Here is a 20964-nt window from a genome sequence, read left to right as displayed (position 1 = left end):
TGGTCAAAGGACTGTTGAAAATTGATGCTGTGTGAGAGCAAAGCTGGGGACAGAAAGTATTGACATAGGTCGCCACCTTCACATAAATGTCAAATTACCTACTGTCTGGTTTTGATCCATCAAGTTAGAGGATCTCTCAGTCTGTCACCACTAATTAACTCTCTCAGTCCAGGTTCCTAAGAGTTGACTCTAGATTGGATTATCGCAGTCAGAGGCAACAATGTAGCTTCAGGGCTGATAAGCATCAAAATCCCATAGGATACCCTTCCATTCCCAGGTGCAGAATTCAGTTTGCAGGCCCCCAATCAATGGAGATTACACTTTTCAAAAGCTTGGCACAACTTGTGTTAGCAACATATTAACATTCATCAGATAAATAAATGTGAGAGCAATTATTATTTAATAATTTATCATCCACTTAACCAGTGCTAGCAACACTGTTCTCTACACGTAGCCTAACTAGATTGGGTTTTGCTACATGGTTCTCATGGAAACAAGACCATAAATCCATGATGTCTTTGACTGCTATAAAAAAAAGCATATGTATATATAATCCATCAAGGACATTTTCCAGCCTTAGCAAGGCCCACAAGCTGTTGGACTTACAGATCAGCAGGTCTCAGAACACAGGAGAGAATTTAATTACAGTTGACTGCCTTTCTGTCAGAGAAAAAGAGTCAATAGATGAGGAAAAGGAAGCATCATTTGAGTCATGAGATGGAAGGGAAAAGGAAAGGAGAGGAAGGATGGTTTATTCTGAGTTTTAATTGGGCCTCAGATATTTGCTAGCTAGGTGGGAAAGGGCCACTAGATGGTGCACTGGGTAGAGCACTGGACTTGTAATTAGGAAGACTCATCTTCCTGAATTCAAATCCAGCCTCAGACACTTACTGGGATTGTGACCCTGGCCAAGTCACCTACCCCTGTTTGCCTCAGTTTCCTCATCTGTAAAAAGAGTTGAAGAAGGAAATGACAAACCAGTGTCTTTTCCAAGAAAACTCCAAGTGGGGTCATGAAGAGTCTGAAACAACTGAATAGCAATATTTACTAGCTATGTGACCTTGGGCAAATCACTTTTCCTCTGTCTGCCTTGGTTTCCTTAAATGTAAAATGAAGATAATGATATAAAATGAGACAATATTTTAAAGTGTTTTGGAAATCTTAGAGTGAGTGCTATATAAATGTCAGCCATTTTTATTACTAAGGTTATCTATTGGACTTAGGTATTTGTCCATCACACTTAGGATGAAGAATTCTGTATCAGTATTTGGGAATGATTTGATTGGTTCAGGCCATGATGGATGAAGCTACCTATTATATTGGGTCTATAAAAGGGAGCAAGAGTTGGACAGTCCACTTGCCCCTCCCCATCCTGGGATCTAAGAATGGCAACCTTAGAGATGGAGCCTAGGGCAGAATCATGGTCCACCACATGGTTATGGAACTGACCAGGAAGCCAAGCCCCAGCTTCCCCAACAAAGAAAGAGAGATTTCTTAGATAATGCCAAGTTTTTGGAGAGGTTCAGGACACCCCTTCTTGAAGGAAAACAGAGAGCCCCTGGGTAGCGCCAGAGAAAATTAAGCATGTGACCACAGAGCCAGAGGAACAATAAAGAATTAAACCAAAATACCTAGGCACAAAACCTGATGTTGCCCATGAGTCATTCAGACCACGCAAGTCTGATTGGAAACGAGTTACCTTTCAAGCAACCCCAAGTTTACATCCCTTTCCATGAAAACCCAGGTTATCATTGGTAGGACTGCCAGGCTAGAGTCTTGAATAGATCCCTGTAATGGGGGTGGCACCCACCTGAGAGTAAAGGATTGCTGCTTTTAGCATCTTCTTTCCAGGGGAGTCCAATTCCTTGGTATCATATTATAGGGGTGGACACACAATTCCCCAGGAACCAACTTGGCTCATCCTGAGTCCCAGAGACAATAGCCATGGATAGTACATATCCCAAAGATGGAATACGAATGAGAAGCTTCTGGTGCACATTCAGGCACTGGATCACATGTCCCTATCACATTTGTACTGTGGTGTATACGCTTCCCTTCCATACTCCTCCTCACCCCACACCAGTTTGTTGGGACATTGGATAAGTGAACTACATCCAGAAGGGATGTTGGAGGTCATTTTGTTCAACTCCCCCCAGCTGCCCTCCATGAGTCAGCACCACCCTCTATTTCCACCTGCCAGAAAGGCATCAGAACCACCACACACTATCAGAGGCTGTCAATTCCAGGAGCTGCACCTCACCCACTGACAGGGTTAAATATTGAGTTTACCACTTGTGGTGGGTTATGACTTTGAGCCAATCTCTAACCTTCTCTGGACCTGGATCCTTGTCTAGAAAGTGAAGGTACTAGATTAGATGGAAGGAAAGAAAAATATCTTTATTAAGTATGTGCCAAGCACTGTGCTAAGTACTTTACAAATCTTATCTCACTGGATCCTCCCAGCAACCCTAGGAGGTGGATACTATTATTATCTCCTTTTTACATTTGAGGAACCTGAGGCAGACAGATGTTAAGTGGTTTGCTCAGAGTCATGCAGTTAGTAAGTGTACCAGGCTAGATTTGAACTCAGGTTTTCCTGATTCCAGGTCCAACACTCTTGACCATAAAACTCCCTTAGGGGGTTGCCCAGTGTTTAATCCACTGTGCTACCTCTAAGGTCCCCTTTCTATTTCTGAGATGCTCCTCTTTCTCCTTCTCCACCCCTATTATGACAGGTGAGGCTATAAGGTCTTCTCTTCCATCATCACTTGGCTGGAGATTTTGGGGGTTATGGGCAAGTCAGTTCTGTACACATTCATAAACCCATCCTGCAAGAGGATAGTGAAGGAAAAAATGGCCTGAATGGTGCTGGCCAGTCTTCCAAATAAGTGAAATGTCCTACATTCTGGTGTTCTTGGCAGGGGAAGTATAAGAATAACTCTCATTTAGAGTACTTTAAGGCTAGCCAAGCACTTTACCAAGTCACCTCATTTAAGCCACACAGCAAAATGCTATTATCATCCCCATTTTACAGATGAGGAAACTAAGTCAGAGAGGCTGACTTATCTAGGGTCACACAGTAATTTCCTAAGGAGAAATTCAATCTCTCAAGTCTTCCTGATTCTAAGTTCTATATATCACATTGTACCTTTCAGTGAGCTGGTCAGAGAGGCGTCCCCTTTTCCGTCCCTGTAACAAGATGGTTATAGTCTAGTTGACCCCAACCTCCAATTTTGTGCTGTCATTGTGCTGTGCTGCATTCCAAAACCAAAGTCAAAGCAAAGAGAATTTGACACTCCTAATATGCTTCCCTGCTTTCTTCTTGGCATTTATTGGATGCAGAAGAATTACACAGATGCAAAAATTTGCAAGTGACAAAAATGCCTGTGCTCCTTTTATCCTGATGCAGTCCCTTCCTCAATAGTAGGCATCTCCAGAGCCCTAGGAAGGGAGTCCAGGGAAACTTGAAAGGGCAAGGCAAGGCCTCAACATTCATGACTGGCCAGTAGGTTTGCCCTCCCCAGTCTGGACAAGGAGCTGGATGGGCAGGAGAGGAGAACAGAAGCCTGAGCCCCTCTAGCCTGGAGCCAAGTTTGCCAGGCCAAGTCTAGGGAGGACATCCCTAGGATCAGCAGTGGACTTTGGGCCAAATACTCATGCAACAAGTATGCTGGAAGCATTGCCATCTTCCATCTTGAAGGCTGTTTCACTGGGAAGATAAGCTCTAAGGCCTTCAGAGTTAGATTTGCAGAGATTCTGCAAATGGGGGAGATTAGGAACTCTGTCTCCCTCTGTGCCAGATTTCTCTGCGAAACATTTCTGGAGTCTTGCATCAGAAAGTATTACAGGGACTGGAAGATTTGTTTGAAGGCCAAGATCAAAGGTGGTCTATCAGCAAAGCCCCTGGGAACATCATGAGGGAGATAAATTGCCTCTGAGAAAGGTAAGCTGCTTTGGAGTTAGATAACTTTGGCCTAGCCTGGAGTCCCCCAAAGAATGAATCATTTCTTTCTCTCATTAAACTACCCCATTAAGTCATAGAGAAGGCCATGGGCTTCTACCAGACTACTTCCTACAATGCATCGATATGATGAAATGTATGTATGTGCCTAGACCTTTAAATGCTTCCCTAGATAAAAATGCCCATTATTGAGAATCAGGCAGTATTTCCTTGTGTTGAGAGGGGTTTTCTAGACTATTAAGTCAATTCCTCTGACCCTCAGAAGATCCAGAGATAGCCTCCAAGGACAGAAATTCCCTCTCCCAATCCCTTCAACCTTCCTGGGCCACCTGCTGCAGTAAATCTACTTCTCACCACCAAGATGTTAACAACTAAACTAAAGCCTTCATGCACCAATAGGATCCTATCATCCATGTCCCTCTCTGTTTGTCAAAAAGGGCAAAGTGACCAGAGGTGGCCAATTTTCCAACTTCTATATTATGTCTTCCCTCCCTCCATCCCTAGCAAGAGTGGGCTGAGGGGCTCAACCGGTCTCCTAGCTGCCCTAAGCTGTAATCACACTGTACAACACAATATCCTTAGCAGGAAGCAGGGGAAGGGAAGGCTTTTCTGTGATAAGCTCCGTTCATCAGATGGGACTGGCTTTCCTGACCCCTACAGCACATTTGCTGCCAAGCTGCGCATGGCCAGGGGTCCTTGTGAATTTGAGGGACATGGGGATGAAATTTCTCCCAGCCCTCACTCTGCAAGGGTGCAAGTAAGTCCCAGGGGACTATCCCTGGGACCCTTGGAGGAGGATCAGGTACAGTAGAGGAGGGGAGAAAAGGGCCCCTAGTCAGTTCTTCCTTGGAATAAAGGTCTCAGAACCATTGGCAGGCACAGTCTGTGGGCTCCTGGATGGTGTAAGGCACCCACGAGGCATTTCCAGTGCAAAAGAGCTGTACTGAGCGCCGCTGCAGGCCCACCTCTCGGCAGCACTTACAGAAACGAGCGTACGTGTTAATATTGTAGTTGTAGATGCTTGCAGAAGGACACTTCCCATCACAGCTCACGATGTTCACCTGAGGTGGACAGCAGGGAGCGGGGGAGGGAGGCCTGTGGAAGCTGCCTGACTTTCCCCAGAACAACCCAACCCAGCCCATCCCTATACCCTCTTCCTCCCAGCCTGACCTCTGGATCCCCAACCAAACCTAACGTGGTGCTCCAGCCCAATCTGCCCTTGATGCCCAGGTCTCTGTCCCCAGGGCCCCACAACGCACTGGTGTGTTGCTTCTGCAGTCACTCTTCCGGATGGTCATTCGGACAGTCACCTTCTTACAGGACCGCCCATCCTCCTTACCTGGTGAAAGGCAAGGAAAACTGAATGAGGTTGACCCAGCCTCCCAGATTTCTTGCCCCCTGGGGCAGGAGATGAGTAAGGAAAGTTCCCAGGCACTTAGCTGTTCATGCACTGAGTCTTTTGAGCTACTCTCAACTCATGCACTACTCTCCCCTACCCCTCACAGTTCCCAGGGCCTGACTCTGTAGGAGGAAGAGAATCTCCATCTGAAGGAAAAGAAATAGCAGGCCATATATCTGGGGCTTGGCAGCGAGGAAGCAACCCAGAGAGCCTGAGTCCTGAAACCCTCAATGATGAGCACCAGCCTGTAAGGGAGGTTGAGAAATGGGAGCAGGACAGTTGACGAGGCCTCTGGGAGAGTAGCTGTCCAGCAATGGGACATCCTGCAGCAATGAGACATCCATTGGGACCTGGGGCAAGGAACACTGGATTTGAAGTCAAGAAATCAGGGCCCACTTGGCCACTCAGCCAGAGGAGACTTGGCCAAATCACTCAGCCTCTAGTTCAGTTTCCCTTAATGTTTTGTTGAATTTAATTAAATCCAACTGACCCTTTTGTCTTAATAATTCTAGGGCAGTTCAGATGAAAGTGGGTGGATGTCCTAATAGTCCTTAACCTGAGTGGCCCTGGGCCTGGAGGATGCAGCTGCATCCTGGAGGTGTTCAGCAAAAAGCAGGAGCAAAGCAGCATTCGGTCTCTGGGTGGATAGTAGGAAGCGAGCATTATGGGGGTGCACACATGCATGCTTTGGGGGCCAGCTTATTGCCCACATCTGAAGACCAGGCTCTGCCAGCGGAATGTTTTGGGAAGGGCCTTGTTAGTAGGAACAGAGAGTCACAAATTCTCCCCTCCCCAACCCTCCCTCCTGCCCTTTCCCTGGGGAGCTGAGGGCCAAGGGACCATTTTCAGCAGCGGACCATTTTCAGAATCACCAATGGAAGGCCATTTCAACTTCATTCCCACTGACCTGAGTGACAGCGGGCACTAACCCTTGGAGAAGAGGCAGGGCTAACTGAGAGCAGAAACAGGGCCCCCGGGGAACCTGGGGAGAGCGGGACATGGCCGCAGGTCATACTCAGAGGGTGAGGAAAGTGTGTCATGAGGAAAGAGGAGGGTGATTCAATCAGAGGACTGGTGAGAAGGTCCAATGAGGGAAAGCAGATGGGGGGTGGGGAGGGAAAGGTGACAGGGGAAATAGGGCAAGGGGCCTTGGGATTAGGGGAAGGTGAAGTAGATCAATACACTCAGGATACCTGCATCCCCCAAATTAAGCTTCCCTTAAGGGCACAGAAATGGTCTGTCTCTTTTGAGTCATGCACCCCTCTGGCAGTCTGATGAAGTCTGTGGATCTATTCTCTTAATCATATTTTTTAAATGCATATAAAAAATACATAGGATTACAATTATATTGAAATAAAAATGTAACTCTTTTCTCTTCCAGGTTCATGAGCTCTAGAAATCTATTCACAGACCTTTCTGGGATCCATGGACCCCAAGTTAAGAACACCTGGTCTACAAGGTAAAACTGATAAGGGAGGTTTCATGTGGCCAGGTAGTCAGTAGCCAGAACGTGTGGCTGGAGGAAACTCAGGACAGATCTCCTTGATCCCTCCCCCTGGGAAAAGTGGGGAGAAGGGTACAGTCGTAGGGTGCTCTGAGCTCCTCAAAGGGCAAACTGCTCTTCTTGGAGGAGAAGGAAACACAGATATCAGCTTGTGAGTCACAGGATCACAGATTTGGAGAAAGAATGGGCCTCAGAGTCCATGTAGTCCAACTCCCTCCTTGGAGGAACATTCAGTGATTTCTCCAAGATCACCCAGGTAGTTAGCAACAGAGACAGGATCTGAATCCACATCCTCACACTCCAGAGCTAGTATTCTGCCCCTTCCTTTGCATCACATGAACATAGAAGGAGTATAAAGACTCCTCCAGGTGACGTGACAGGTTTCGGAGCTCCTGCAGACCAGGACTTAGTGAACATTACTCCCCTTCCTATCCTCTGTGATCCAACCAAACTTGCCCCTCTGTCTGTCACTCATACTCCATGTCCAACCTCCCTGCTTTTGCTCTGGTCACCACCACCCCACCGCACCCCACCCTGCCCTACCCCTTTATAGAATTACTCTGTTCCTTTGAGATGCAGGTCAGGATCCATCTTTTGAATGAAGTTCTTCCATATATCCCAGAGCACTCCTTTCCGATTTTAATTCCCTTCCTCCCCAACTGCTTTGGAATTAACTATTTTGTTTTTATTCTTGTATACCTTCTCATCTCCTCTGTTAGAACATAAGCTCAGTGAGAGTCTGGATCGTTTCTTCCGTTGTATCCTTTTGTTGTATCTTTGTAACCTCAGTGCCTAGAATGGTGCCTGGCACACAGGAGGCATGTAATAGGTACTTACTAGCTTGATTTTCTAACAAGATGCCCAAGGCTGGCTCTAGCAAGTGCCCAGGGGGAGTGTCACCTCTAATAATAGGTCTTTGGTACATAGAACCAGCACAGAACCATTACACTCAGTCACACCCGAAGAATTGTGGGCAAGAAGAATAGGATCCCAGCAGGAACACAGGAACCCCCAACCCCAGCACTTTGCTACCCAATCCCAGAGTCCCTTCAGAGTCATGGCAGGGGCTGGGATACTCACATGTCTTGCAGCATCCTTCCAGAGAAGGTACCACAGAGCCCCCCACCTAAATGGAGAGGAAGATGGTGAGATAGAGGCAAGAGATCAGCTCTGGGAGTATCTGATGCCCCTAATTCACACAATCCACAAGTATGCCCCACAAAAACTTAACAAGACATTATCCAGGAATGTATCTGTGCTCAGGATCTGAGGCCAGAGCACAGTTAAGGGGTGGAGAGTATCCTGATAATTCAGGTAAAATATGCCCCCTACTGTCTACCTTAGGATACTCTGAGCCCACCTTAGGGTCTGGTCCTCCTCTTTCTGGTTTCTGCAGCCAGAGAGGACCAGAGAATAGATGTCCTCAGTCCTCCTGTGAAAAGTCCTGATGTGTTTTCCTGGCTACCTAGTATGAATCTGCATGGGGCTTGGGACAGTGGGGTCTAGGGGTGGGGGTGGGAAGAGGCTGAGGTCCTGGGGATGATCATATGGCCTTACTCTGCTGATTACCTGCTTCTGTTCAAGTTTCTCCCTTCCCCACTCCCAGGCCCCTCCTCTTGTCATCCAAGGTCATCGCTCTTCTTCAGCACTAATTATTGACCCCCAGATTCAGGGAGGACTCCACAGCCCTGCATTTGTGACTTTCTGCACCAATCTGGGGAGGGAGTGATGTGATTGAAAGAGGCCTGGATTGGGAGTCAGGAGACCTGGGTTCTAATTCTGCATACACAATTCTGCATTCTCCTCCTTTTGGAGTCCTGTGATAGAGGTAGAGCTGGAGAACAGAGAAGTGATGTCTGGGAGGTGGGAGTCTTTGAGGTATGAAAACCCATCCCATTGTATGATCTCACCCTGAGAAAGAATATGTTTGTGTGTGTAGGCATAAGTGTGTATATATATGTATGTATGTCTATGTACCCATGGATCATAGGTAATCAGAAACTGGTTAATATCACATAGGATCAGAGATGGAAAGGGACATGGGAAGCACTGAATCTGACCTAGACTTGAAACAGAATACCCTCTCTGGTAATCCTGACACCTAGCCTCTGGTTGAATACCTCCAGTGGTGGGGAACTCACTATCTTTCAAGGTAGCCCATTACACTTGAGGACATTCAAAAATTATTGGGACCATGTCCCTTACACTGAAGCTAAATCTGCCACTATGTGGGTTTGCCCCAATGCCCCTAGTTCTACCCTTTGGGGTTAAAACAGTCAGGGAGAATCTTTCCTCCCAGTGACAGACCTTTGTTTATGTGATGATGGCTATTATGCCCCTCCCTAAACTTTTCCAAGGCACAAGACCCACAATTCTTTCAACATTAGTCCAAGTTAAGGCCCAAACACCAAAAGGGAAAACAGTCTTCCCTTGAGGCATGAATAATATGTTCATTCTCACGAAGAGGGAGATTTCATTGTGATTTCATTGGCAAAGAGAGCTCATGGTGAAGAAGTTTTCTCTGCCTTCTCTTCAAAGTATAGCCTTAGAGGATTGCCCAGAAGTGATATGCCCAGGGTTGCATAAGTAGTGTACATTAGAGATGGGATCTGAATTCAGATCTTCATGCCTCTAAGGTCATGATATTTTACCCCAATTGCCTAAGCTAAGTTTTAGATTTTAATTGACAATCCTTGAACATCAGCAGCAGAATCTATCTAAGTGTGTAGTGCTTTGGGAGGGATATGGATAGATGGATGGGTGGATGGATGGGTGGATGGATGGATGGATGGATGAATGGATGGAGACATTGCTGTATAGCAGCAGGATTGGAAGGAAGGGAGATCGCCCCTCTGCTCCTTCATGCTCCAAGGTATGCCCTGGCCTAGAGGGAAATTGGAACTTGAGGGACTGGGGAGCTCTCATAAACAATGTCCCAAATCAGTGGCCCACCTGGACATTCCATTTCCATAGTCCTTACCTTCCCACATTCGGTCTCATTGAGGGGTGGGCAGATGATAGGGGATACAACCAGGACTACGCCCAGGGCTGTGTGGCTGCAGTCATGACGAGCACAGTCTGAGATCCAGGATGCTCCAGGCTGGAAGCGAGATGTGTAAGTGACAGTTGGCCCAGAGAGTCTGTGTAAAGTAATCATTTCCTGAGGACTGGGGAAGGCCTTATGTGAGATGCAACTGCCCTACTGCTGGGCACTAAACTGGTTTCTACCATGCCTGGCCTCTGTGTTACTAGTCTGTGTTTGCTCACCATGTCTGGTGGTTTAATAAAAGAGTAACGAACCTAGAGATAGATAATCATGGTTCTGGTCTAGATTCTGCCACTAATTCTATACAAGCATAGAATCTTGAAGCTGGAAGACATCTCATTTGACAGAGAAGGAAACTGATGCCCAGAAAGAGATTGGAACTCACTGTGTGACCTTAGGAAGGTCACTCACCATCTCTGAGTCTCAATGTCCTCTGCAAAGTGGATGAACCCCACTTCTTTCATAGTGAGATGCAAACAACAAGCATTTATTAGATGCCAACAATATGCCAGGCATCGGATTGTGACTGGAACGCTCTCCCTCTTCACCTCCACCTCCTGACTTCCCCGACTTCTTTTGAGACTCAGCTTAAATCCCACCTTCAGCAGGAGACCTTTCTGAGTCTCCCTCCCTACCTCCATGCCTTTTCTCCGATCCTGACTTCCATTTATACTGTATGTATCTTGTATGTCCACAGTTATTTGTACACTACCTCCTCCATTAAAGGGTGAGCTCCTTGAGAACAGGGATTGCCTTTTTGTCTTTCTTCATGTCCCCAGAACTCAGTACAGTGGCTGAAATAAAATAAGCATTTAATAAATGCTTATTGTCTGACTGATGCTGAGGATACCGAGGCATAACTGAAATATTTCCTGCCTTCAAGGAGCTCACATTCAAATGGTACAACCAATGTAAAGCACTCTGGAAAGGCAAAAGCATTAGATGAATGTAGGGTGCAGACAAATGACCAGCAGGGTTTGGGAGGATAAAAACAGCCCCTTTGTTGTATGGCTTAACACAGCTGCTCCCTGGCCCTGCCCAAAATATGCTCAGTCCTCTGGGCACTGCTGGTCATACACCTCACTTTTCCAGAAGAGAGATCTGGGAGCAGGTTTGAGCCCGGGGTTGGGGACAGACAGAGAGGTTTAGAGCAAGACTATTTTCATGAAGTCATTGGGGAGGGAGAGGGATGGGGGAAGAGGAAGGGCTCACCAGAAAAATGATCCCAGTGCCATTGGGAAATGTGAATAGGCAGGACACATTCTTGCAGGAGCCACAGCAGGTGGCCAGGTCCTGGGGAGGCTGGTACTCTTGGTTCTGCAAATTCAGCCAAGTCAATTCCACCCCGAAACACTTAACCTTGTACCTGCCAGATCTCCCCTGGATGGCACCCTGGATGCCTTCCCAAGGATCTTGCACAACATCCAAGTCACCATAGGACTCAAAGGATACAGAAGAAACAGAACAAGAGACTTGCTGAGATACATGGGAATTCAGGGAGTCACCCAATCCATCCCTTTGCGGTCTCCAAGGAAGATCGCATCTAGCTCCAGGGACTGATAAAGTTATATCTTTTAAGGTCCAGATCTGTATTTTCTTGGCATCTAACTTAAAATTTCTTGCTGCATTTCTACCTCATGTACTCTTCTTTCTTTTTCCTGCCTTCCTTCCCCCTTCTCCTCTCTCTCTCTCCCCCTCTCCTCCTCCCTGCTTCTCTCTTTACCTCTCTCTTTCCCTCTCTCCTTCCTCCCCCATCACTTTCTCTCTCTCTCTCTCTCTCTCTCTCTCTCTCTCTCTCTCTCTCTCTCTCTCTCTCTCTCTCTCTCTCTCTCTCTCTCTCTCACACACACACACACACACACACACACACACACTCCCTTGGAGGTGGAAAACAACTGGTCATCATCCTCCAGATACTTCAGGAGTATTGCCTCAGCCTTTTATCCTCTAGAGCAGTCCTCTACGTCATAGTTCATGGTTTACTATGACCCTGCTTTCCTTCCTTAGACACTTTCCATCTTCTCTCTATTCCTCTGAAACATTCAGTTTCCTCCTATTTAGAATCCTTGATCAGGACACAGTTTCCCTCCCATCCATCCATCCATCCATCCATCCATCCATCCATCCATCCATTTCCTGTTTTGGGATTTTATGGACCCCTGAAGTTGGTTAGCTTCCCAGAAGAAAAGGGAAGGTTTCCCACCAGAACTCCCAAGCTACATTGTGTATGGAGTCTTACCTCCTCACACTGTACATCACAGAAGACAGATGTAGTGTTGATCTGGTAGAAGTTGGTAAGGGGGTCAAGTACATCAGTACAGTGGGAGGTTCTGCAGACACCATCAGCTGAGAGCTCCACTACCTTCTGACCAGGCTGCAACACCCCACGTTCCTGGCTCAGGCAGACTGGGGCCTTCACTGGTCATAGAGGGACACACTCTGATCACAGCTATGATCCAGGAGTAGGAGGATAGACCCTCCACACCAGCTTCCAATCCAACCACCCCATCCCTGGTGTTCACAGATTTGTCACTTCAGAGAGAGGCTTCCTTCCCTCACCATAGATGGAGACTGGTGGAACCATTGCATCTGGATAGGCCTTGCCAACATCCTGCTGTTTCCCTTGTTCACTTACCACAATTGTACTTGACACAGTCGCAAACATTCTCAGCACTCTGGGTGAACTCCATATCAAGCTGCTGTCGCTCCCACTATATGCACATAGAGGTCAGTGTCAATCTCCTCTGGTTCCCCAGTCATTCTGCCCAGTAGTAAGAGAGAACCTGGGCATCCCTGCCTTGGCTGCTGTTCCCTCTCTACCAGATGTAGGAAGGTAGTCTGGCAGTACTGGAGGAATTGTATTTCTTCCTAACCTCTTAGCTTAGCCAATGTATTTCAATGTATTCAATCAGTGTATTTTTTTCTTAACCTCTTAGCATAGCCAATCAGTGAAAAAGGGACAGGCCCACCCAAAGCACAACTGGGAATCTATCCTTGAGAGGGTCACAAGTCAGTTTATCATTCCTGTATTAAAGGTGTAGGAACAGAAACCCAGAGAGATGAAGACAGGTAATTTGAGGGAGAGGGAAAAGAGAGGGGAGAGAAGTCATGGGGCCTAGTTCTTATCTTGACCCTGCCACTTACTTGCTGTGTGACCTTAGAAAAGGCTCTTCCCTTCTTTGGATCTGTTCCCACATTTGTAAAAACAGATAGGCATCTCTAGTTTTAATATTCTGTGTTGTATTTTTTAATTGTTCAAGGTAACAACATAAGTAAGTGGCAAAACCTGGCTCCTAACTCCTGAAAGAGCTCTCACTCACTATTTCTTTCCTCTTGATTAAAAGAAAGAGTCAAAAGGGAATAATGGAGGGGAAAGGATAGAGGAAAACCTAGGAAAACCTAAGCATTGGAAAGAGAGACTGAAGATGCTTACCAGGTGGCACTTAGGTACAGGAATTGTATCACAGTCACATTCTGAAAGACAGAAAGGACCAGAATGAGGTTTAGCTTGGGATGGCCAAGCCAAGTTGCTACCCATTGGTACCAAGGTCACAGTCCCAATACTTTGACTCTTACATCCAGGCATGAGGTAATGTACAGCCCTCCAAAAAACACCTCAGTTTCTCCATCTGAGTCATAGCCAGGAGCAGGGAAGCAGAGAGTGTTCTGGAACTCAGGAAAATGAACACTGAACTTTTCTCAACCAGAGGGAAAGGAGCAAGGTACAGGGAGGAAATAATGAGATGACTCAGTCTTCAGCCACTCTACCTCTTGAGATTAGTCTTCAAAGAAAAGTGGGATAAAAACTTCTTCCTGTCTTCTGTTTAAAATCCTTGTTTTTCAAGATACACACACATATACACACATGTATACACATATTTGTATATGTGTATATGTATATATAGAGACCAAGCTTGATCCCAGAGGAGAAATGAGGAAATGTACTGCCTTCCTTTCATTAGAAAGGCAGAGGCCAATACAGTTCAGTGGAACGTGTGCTGCCTTTGGAGTCGGATGACCTGGGTTCACATCCTGCCTCTGGGGTATACTACCTGTGTGACCTGGGGCAACCTCTCTGAGCCTCACTTTCCTTCTCTGTAAAACAAGGAGTTAGACTAGGAACAACTAAGGTTTCTCCCAAATCTTATGTTCAATCCAATGACCATGGGCATGGAAATGTTGTCTACACTGGTGAAATTTCTGATAGAGTTGTTTGGTTTTGGGTTTTGGGTTTTTGTGCTGTTAAGGGAAGGCTCTTTAAAAGGTGTAATAATAGAAGCCACTAATAAAACTTAAAAAAACCCTAAAATTTGAAAAACCTACAAAAAGAAACACATTGTTTAAGCTCTGCTAAAATGTGTTTTAAAAAACTATACAATAACAAGTTTATATTTTTGTAACTCCAAGCTCTTTAACAAAAAAGGATTTTGAATCTAATCCTCATGTGTACTGGACATTGTGTATATCTTAGAAAAAAACACAAGCTCTAGCTTCCAAGGACAGAGAGCTAAGATTAATCAAGGTGGCCTATTAAGTAAGAGCCTGTCTTCTGACTGGAAAAAAATCATAGATTTTACACTAGCAAAAGTCCTTGTGCATTGCGGAGTGTTTCTTTGCTCTCTTCTGCTCAGGTAGGGAAGAGACCAAAGGAATCAGCAATGGGCGTGAAGGGTTCATAAAGGGTTTGCCATGGTCTCTCATGGGAAACCCTTTGGAAATAGCTAGATCTCAGTAACTAGCACCAAGCTGAGACCAAGAGCACCCAGCAAGAGAATAGTCCAGGTGCCAGCCAATGTCCCCAGCCCAGTCATTGTTCACTTACCACATGACCTATATGGGCAACATCTGTCAGGGCTCCACACCTCCACCAGGGATGTGCCCAAGTCGCACTGCAGTTGGGGGCAGCGAAAACTCTGGCATTCTGGCAAGGAAAGAGATCAGGTTAGATCAGGGATGCTGAAGTAACCTCCCAACGTCTGACCATGAAACCATGGGGATATCTATCTAATATGGGACTCGATGCCTAAACAGAGTCTCATATTGGGTACTCCTGATACCTCTCAAATGAGCTTATCTTTCTAGTCTGCCTCTGAGAGTCTTTGAGTAGCCTAGGCTTTGCTCTTGTGCCGTGTTTATATTAACAATGTAAGACTTTCCAATAAAATTTTCCTTAAATTTAATCTCCAGGATTTGAACTCTGAAAATATAAGCAGGGTTGACTGATTGAAAAGAACATAATGTGTAAAGGAGGGCATTGGAAGAGGCACCACTGACTTTCCTAGAAGAACAAACTTGCTTTTAAAATCAATTGGAAAGACCTGAGGGAGATGACAAGAGGTAGAGAAGGAGAAAGGGAAAGAGTACAAGAGGCAGATGAGAGGACAGGGATGGTCTAGCCTTGGCTGTGCCTCACTCTAGGTAGCGTTGGCTATGCCTGCCTCCTGGGTAACTGGATTTGTTGGTTCAAACAATAGATGAGTGTAGCTAAACCTCTGGGGGACCCCATCTTTGTTCAAAAGTTATCCTAAGGGTGGCCTGGTTAGAATCCCTCACCATAGTGACAATTCAATTGTCACTGGAAGCTTGGAGCTAGAAACCCAAACATTTGTTTTTTGTGATAAGAGAGGGGAAAAAAAGATGACAGAAATGGCCTTACTGGCCACCCTCCCAAAATCAAATTTCTGTAAATCAAATCAGCCCCTGATACTAGCTTGCATTATTATAGGTCTTACAGGTTTACAGGACCTTCTCCTACCACCAGCCCTGTGAGTGAGTAGTATAAAAATTATCATTTCCACTTCATAGATGAGGAAACTGAGGCTCTCGGGCATTAGAAGTCTTGCCTAATAAGTGGGAGCTGAGGTGAAAACCAGGCCCTCCTCACCCTGAGACCTGTTCTTTTTCCATTATGCCCCTGATTTACCTACTTTGTAATTAGAATTATTTGCATGTTAGTACTGACTTTATTAAGTTTAAGTTACCCTTCCCCAACTCATTTTCCACCTTTCCACTCTACCCCACCCCTCCACTCTACCCCCCCCCCCCCCCGGCTAAAATAGTTCAGTGATGTAAGGCTAAATTCTGGGTGCCCATATTCCTAAGAAAAAATACCCAGATCTTTCTTTCTTTTTCAAATAAAACTTTGTGAGATCAATGATCAATTCAATAATTATCCATGATTCCATGAGGACCCATGCTAACTACATGCTGCCTGAGGTGATGGACTTAGGATGCAGAATGAAAGCAGAGATTTTTGTGTACCCTCAATAAGGGGATTTGTTTTGTTTAACTCTGCATATTTTTATGAGGAAATTGCTTTTTTCCTTTTTTCCCATGGAGTAGGAGGAGAAGGAGAGAAAATAGGTTTCTTTGAAATTTTTAGAAGAGCAGTTTCTTAAATGTAGAGAGAGGTGGCTATGGATGTGGGAGGTTGCCCACATATGCAGATGAGGTCACTATTATTAGTGTTGCTTAGCTGTTATAATTTGTTACAAGAGACTTTTCAAGGAGTAGAGGTAATCTATAAATGTTTATAATGCAAAGACAAAACAGAGCAGTGTCATTTTTAAAGGGTAATCCTGTTTCAAGAATAAACAAAATACAAAATTTCCAACCACCCTAAGATGGTACACAATTGGGATTTGAACCAAAGTCTCAAGCAATCAGGCAACCAGTCAAACATTTATTAAGTGCCTACTATATGCTAGGCACTCTACTAAGCACTAGACGTCTACTAAGGTAGGGTGTCATCCCTTCAGGGATTTCAGCATGGTGTTGGGGATCCCAAGTTCTCAACGGGAAGTGGATACACTTGGGAAGTGTTGAAACAAGCCCCTTCAACTAGGCTTCTATAATGCCCCAAGGGATGCTATGGAAGCACCTGGAGGACCTGTAGGATACTGAAAATATTAAAACTCAATTAACTTTAAAAAATATTCTAGATTCTTCAGCAGTGATGACCTATTTCCCCACTAATTATGGAGGGTAACACCACACTTTGTTTCAGGCCTCAATAATTTGTTTTAGGTGTTTGACAGGATCCAAATATGACCTTTCTGGGGTTTCTCTAAGAAGAGGGCAGTCTTTCTACTGGCCCTAAGCAGGCCTTTTTAGCAGGCACCTAGGGAGCCGGCCGCAGGGAGTGATACTGGAAGGTCTCATGCCCTGTACCTGTGGACAGCTCCCTCCAAGACAGACTCACCACAGTGATAGACTGGACAACACAGTTCTGCAGTGTCACTGTCCACTGTGAGCACCTCCCCTTCCTGACATGTGGGTATCAGGTCCGGACAAGTGTCACAGGCTGTGTAGGCAGGAAATGAGGAGAAAAGACCACATCAATGGGAATAGGGAGGCTCTGGAAGCCAGTGTGGGCAGTTCGAAGAGTCTTGGAACAGGTAGGAGCTGCACTAGGAAGTCTAGATCAGGCAGGGTATTTTCAAGGCCTTATGGTGGTCCTGTCCTGGGAGGGCTTAATAAGAAAGCTCTTCCGTATGTTCTTGCCTAAGTTCACACAGTGCACAGGTGGCAGAACTGGAACTAGTCATCATCATCATCCTCAGTAATAGCTAACATTTACACCACACTTACTATGTGCCAGGCAGTGCGCTAATATCTTTATAAATATAATGTCATTTGATCCTCACATAAACCTTGGGAGGTAGATACTATTTTTATCCCTCATTGTACAGATGGGGAAACTGAGACAAAGGGAGTTTTTTTTTTTTATAAGTAACCTGCCCAGGGTCACACGACCTATAAATGTGTGTGTCTGGATTTGATCTCAGGTCTCAGAACTAGAACTTGGTCTCCTGTTTCCTAGGCCAGGGCTCTTTCCACTGAACCACTATCTTTTATCTATGATGTCATCTTCAGCCTCTACCAATTAGTTCACAATGACAGAGACTGAGACTAATCTGTGATGTTGGGAAGATGGCCAGGTTCTCTTCTCCCTACCACCATTCCCTGCATCTGGAGAAAACTCTTCCTTGCTTCTTCTCTTAACAGGCCAGGATGGGTCCAGGTAGGGAGGAAAAAACCTAACGTTGGGTAATGTGGGCATCACAGATACTGGAGATGCTGAGACAAGTCACTGCCTCCTTCTGACAATGATGCAGTGAGTAGGGGTTTGGTTTCCTCTGAGAGTGGAGAGTGGGAAGAGGCAGCCCTGCTTCATTAACAGATGCCACAGTCACTGTACCACAGAAATAGGAGAGGCAGCAAGTGTCCCCAAGCCGGCCGGCAATCACCATCTGGTCCTGGCGACACTGAGGATCAGGCTTGGTCTCACACTGCTCTGGGTCACATTCTGGGGAAAGGTCAAGCAGCCCTGAGTCCCATTCCTACATCTGGCCAAAACCCACATCCATATCCAGGGAAGGCAATATTAAACATGGCCCTTGTAGACCTCCTTCCCCACACTGTTCCCTGCCCACCATGAGACCTCCATCCTACATCCCTGGGGGCTGCCTAACTCGGTAGTGCTAGTACCCTTGGGAGACCCTCTCCAAGTGGGAAGAAGGCAGCTCCCAGTCACTCAGATCACATTTTGGATGCTCACTTACCACAGGTGTAGCTGGGACAGCAGGATTCCTCCTGGTAGTGCATAAGGAGCCTATCCCCAGGGGGACAGTTGGGGGTCAGTCCTTCACACAGTGTCTGGTTACACACTAACCATGCAAGAAAACAGAACAGTCATTGAGGGGACTCAGAGACTCCCCAGCCTCAGTCTTTGCTACCCTCTTCAGTCATGGGAAAGGACTTCAGAGAGCCAACTAGCCCCTTCCTACTCGATGCTCAGGGAAGACTTCTGATCTCTGCCCTAGCCCATTTCATGGGCCTACTCCACTGGCCCTCTACATGCTAGGCTTAGCATCATGCTCTCAAACCCAGTACTCCAGGTTGGAGTCAGCAGGATACCCTTTGGGCCCAAGCCCCATGGGGGTTGCCTAAAGGCTCAGTTGCTTCCCTGAACCCAGACTCCTCTACCTGCCCCCCCCCCCATCTCCATGCATAAGCATGTGATCATCTATGCTCCTTCTGTGAACAAGTCACTGTTCTGGGCACCAGGCATGATATGATGCAACTATTTATGAAGAATGCCAACCTGTGTCCTCAAGGATCTTATAGCCTAATGGGTTTGAGAGGCATGGATCCTTTATTTGGAAATATACTATCTCCCATCCTCTATCTATATAAAATTGCTAGATATCTATTAGATAACAGAATAATCATAAATTAATAATTAGAATCAAGATCATTTTTAAGAGCTAGAAGGGTCCACAGAGATGATCTAATCCAATGCCTTCATTTTTAAAGTGTTACCTGTGTATTTCACATCAGTCATTTTTTAATGTATATCTCAACCCCTGTTTGACACCCCCTAGCTACCAAAGTCAAGTGGCGAAGCAAAACCAACTGTCAAAAGTGACAGCATGTGCAACCTAGCAACTAAGAAAAGGGAAGTATCTAAACCCCTTATTTTACATATTGCCCAAAGTCATATAAAATTAAAGAGTGACTCCAGCTCCTGACTTAGATCAACAGAATCCCGGAGTTTTGAGGGACCATCTGGTCATTTCAGAATCCATCGAGTTCTGCCCAGACTTAAACAAGAATCCCCTCTCTGTCACACCCAATGAGGGGTTATCCATCCTTGGTTTGAAGGGGAAACGCATGAACCCCTGAAGCAGCCTATAGACGGCTCTGATTGCTGAAAAGTCTTTTCCCACATCCAGCCCAAATCTGTCTCTCAGCAACTCTCAGTCATCCATCCCAGCTCTACGCTTGGGGGACAGGCAGAAGAAAGCTAATACCTCCTCAGTAGTCTAGAGTTTAAGACATTCAAAGCCAAAGAAAAAGCCTTGTCTTCTGGCTCCTACTCTGTTTCATGGGGATGCTTCAGAAGAAATTAAAAGCGCTATCTAACCTAGTAGAGAGAAAACTAATTTGGACCAAGGGACTTGGACTTTTGTCCGATGTCCATGTCTAACAAACAGTGACTTTGGGCAAGTCTATAAAATGAGCTGAGTGGACATGTAATAACATAATATTAATCATAATAGTAGTATTATTTAATATAGTAATGATTCATATAAGTAATATTAATGATTGTATTGATATTAATGAATTAATAACTAGAGGATAATATCTCAATTTCCTTCCAGCTCTGAAATACTGGTTATTCACCCAATAACCTAAGAAATGTCAGGGCATGGATTATTTTTCTCCATTGCGCACAAGCGGAGACCCAGAACTGCTGAGTGGATAGCCTGATTTAGACATACCACAGACAGTGCTCAGGCAGCAGGGATCCTCTGTGAGGAGCTGCAGAGCCACTTCACCAAAGCGTTGGCACCCACCAGGCTGGGTTTCAGGGCAGCTGAGATCCACAGGGATGATAGTGTTGGGGGCCACACACTGGTCCTGGCAGCAGCCGCTGAGTGAGCTATTCCAGATTTCACCCACAGCTCGGGGCACGCCCAGGCTGTCTGTGCATGCTGTGAAGGCAGGAAGGTGAGAGAGTCTGGGAGAACTCTGACCTAACCTCACTGGGATCTCTCTGAGACACTCATTCTCCCACCTTCACAGACCAAGACTCAGTACGAGACGGGTACAGCCTACACTCACTAGGGCCATATAGTGCAGAGAATCTAGCAAGGGAAAGAATCTCATGGAGCAATCTAGGCCAGCCCGCTGAAATACAAGGAGATAAAGAAATGACTCATTCAAGGTCACAAAGGTAAGAAGCATCACCCAAATCCTCTGACTCCAGAGTCAGGATCCTCTGCTTAGGGGGAATGGTCCCCAGGGACACTGTAACAACTATATAGTCTAGAGAAGAGGAGCCTTGACATGAAATGCACCCCCTCTGCCTCCATGTCCCTGTGCTAATACAAGGATGAAATCTCACAGGGCATCCTTCCCAATCCCTCCTACACCTGCCTCTTCTCTCTGTTCCCTCTGACCAAGGCCCCTCTCCCTGATTTCAAATCCAGAACCAATCAATTAATGAACAAGTGTGTATTGACTACTATATGCCAGGGATACTGTGC

General features: G+C 45.9%; 1 protein-coding gene across 1 annotated transcript in view; it reads right to left on the bottom strand.

Moving 5' to 3' along the window:
- Nucleotides 1–3154: 3154 nt before the first annotated feature.
- Nucleotides 3155–20964, bottom strand: part of OTOG (otogelin) — a 111965-nt gene continuing 94155 nt past the window's right edge. Inside the window, exons 46-58 of the mRNA XM_072621406.1 lie at nt 20197–20409; nt 18475–18579; nt 18111–18218; nt 17112–17213; nt 14733–14831; nt 13344–13384; nt 12546–12621; nt 12150–12328; nt 11123–11227; nt 9845–9964; nt 7945–7990; nt 5221–5300; nt 3155–5022 (exon numbers count right to left, since the gene is read on the bottom strand). Coding sequence (XP_072477507.1) covers nt 4822–5022; nt 5221–5300; nt 7945–7990; nt 9845–9964; nt 11123–11227; nt 12150–12328; nt 12546–12621; nt 13344–13384; nt 14733–14831; nt 17112–17213; nt 18111–18218; nt 18475–18579; nt 20197–20409 — 1475 coding nt within the window. The 3' untranslated portion in view covers nt 3155–4821. The remainder of the gene's footprint in view (nt 5023–5220; nt 5301–7944; nt 7991–9844; nt 9965–11122; nt 11228–12149; nt 12329–12545; nt 12622–13343; nt 13385–14732; nt 14832–17111; nt 17214–18110; nt 18219–18474; nt 18580–20196; nt 20410–20964) is intronic.

The sequence above is a fragment of the Notamacropus eugenii genome, chromosome 6 (assembly GCF_028372415.1).
Source record: "Notamacropus eugenii isolate mMacEug1 chromosome 6, mMacEug1.pri_v2, whole genome shotgun sequence".
NCBI lineage: Eukaryota > Metazoa > Chordata > Mammalia > Diprotodontia > Macropodidae > Notamacropus > Notamacropus eugenii.
Note: the sequence above shows the minus strand (reverse complement) of the source record. Positions and strands in the feature narration are given on the sequence as shown.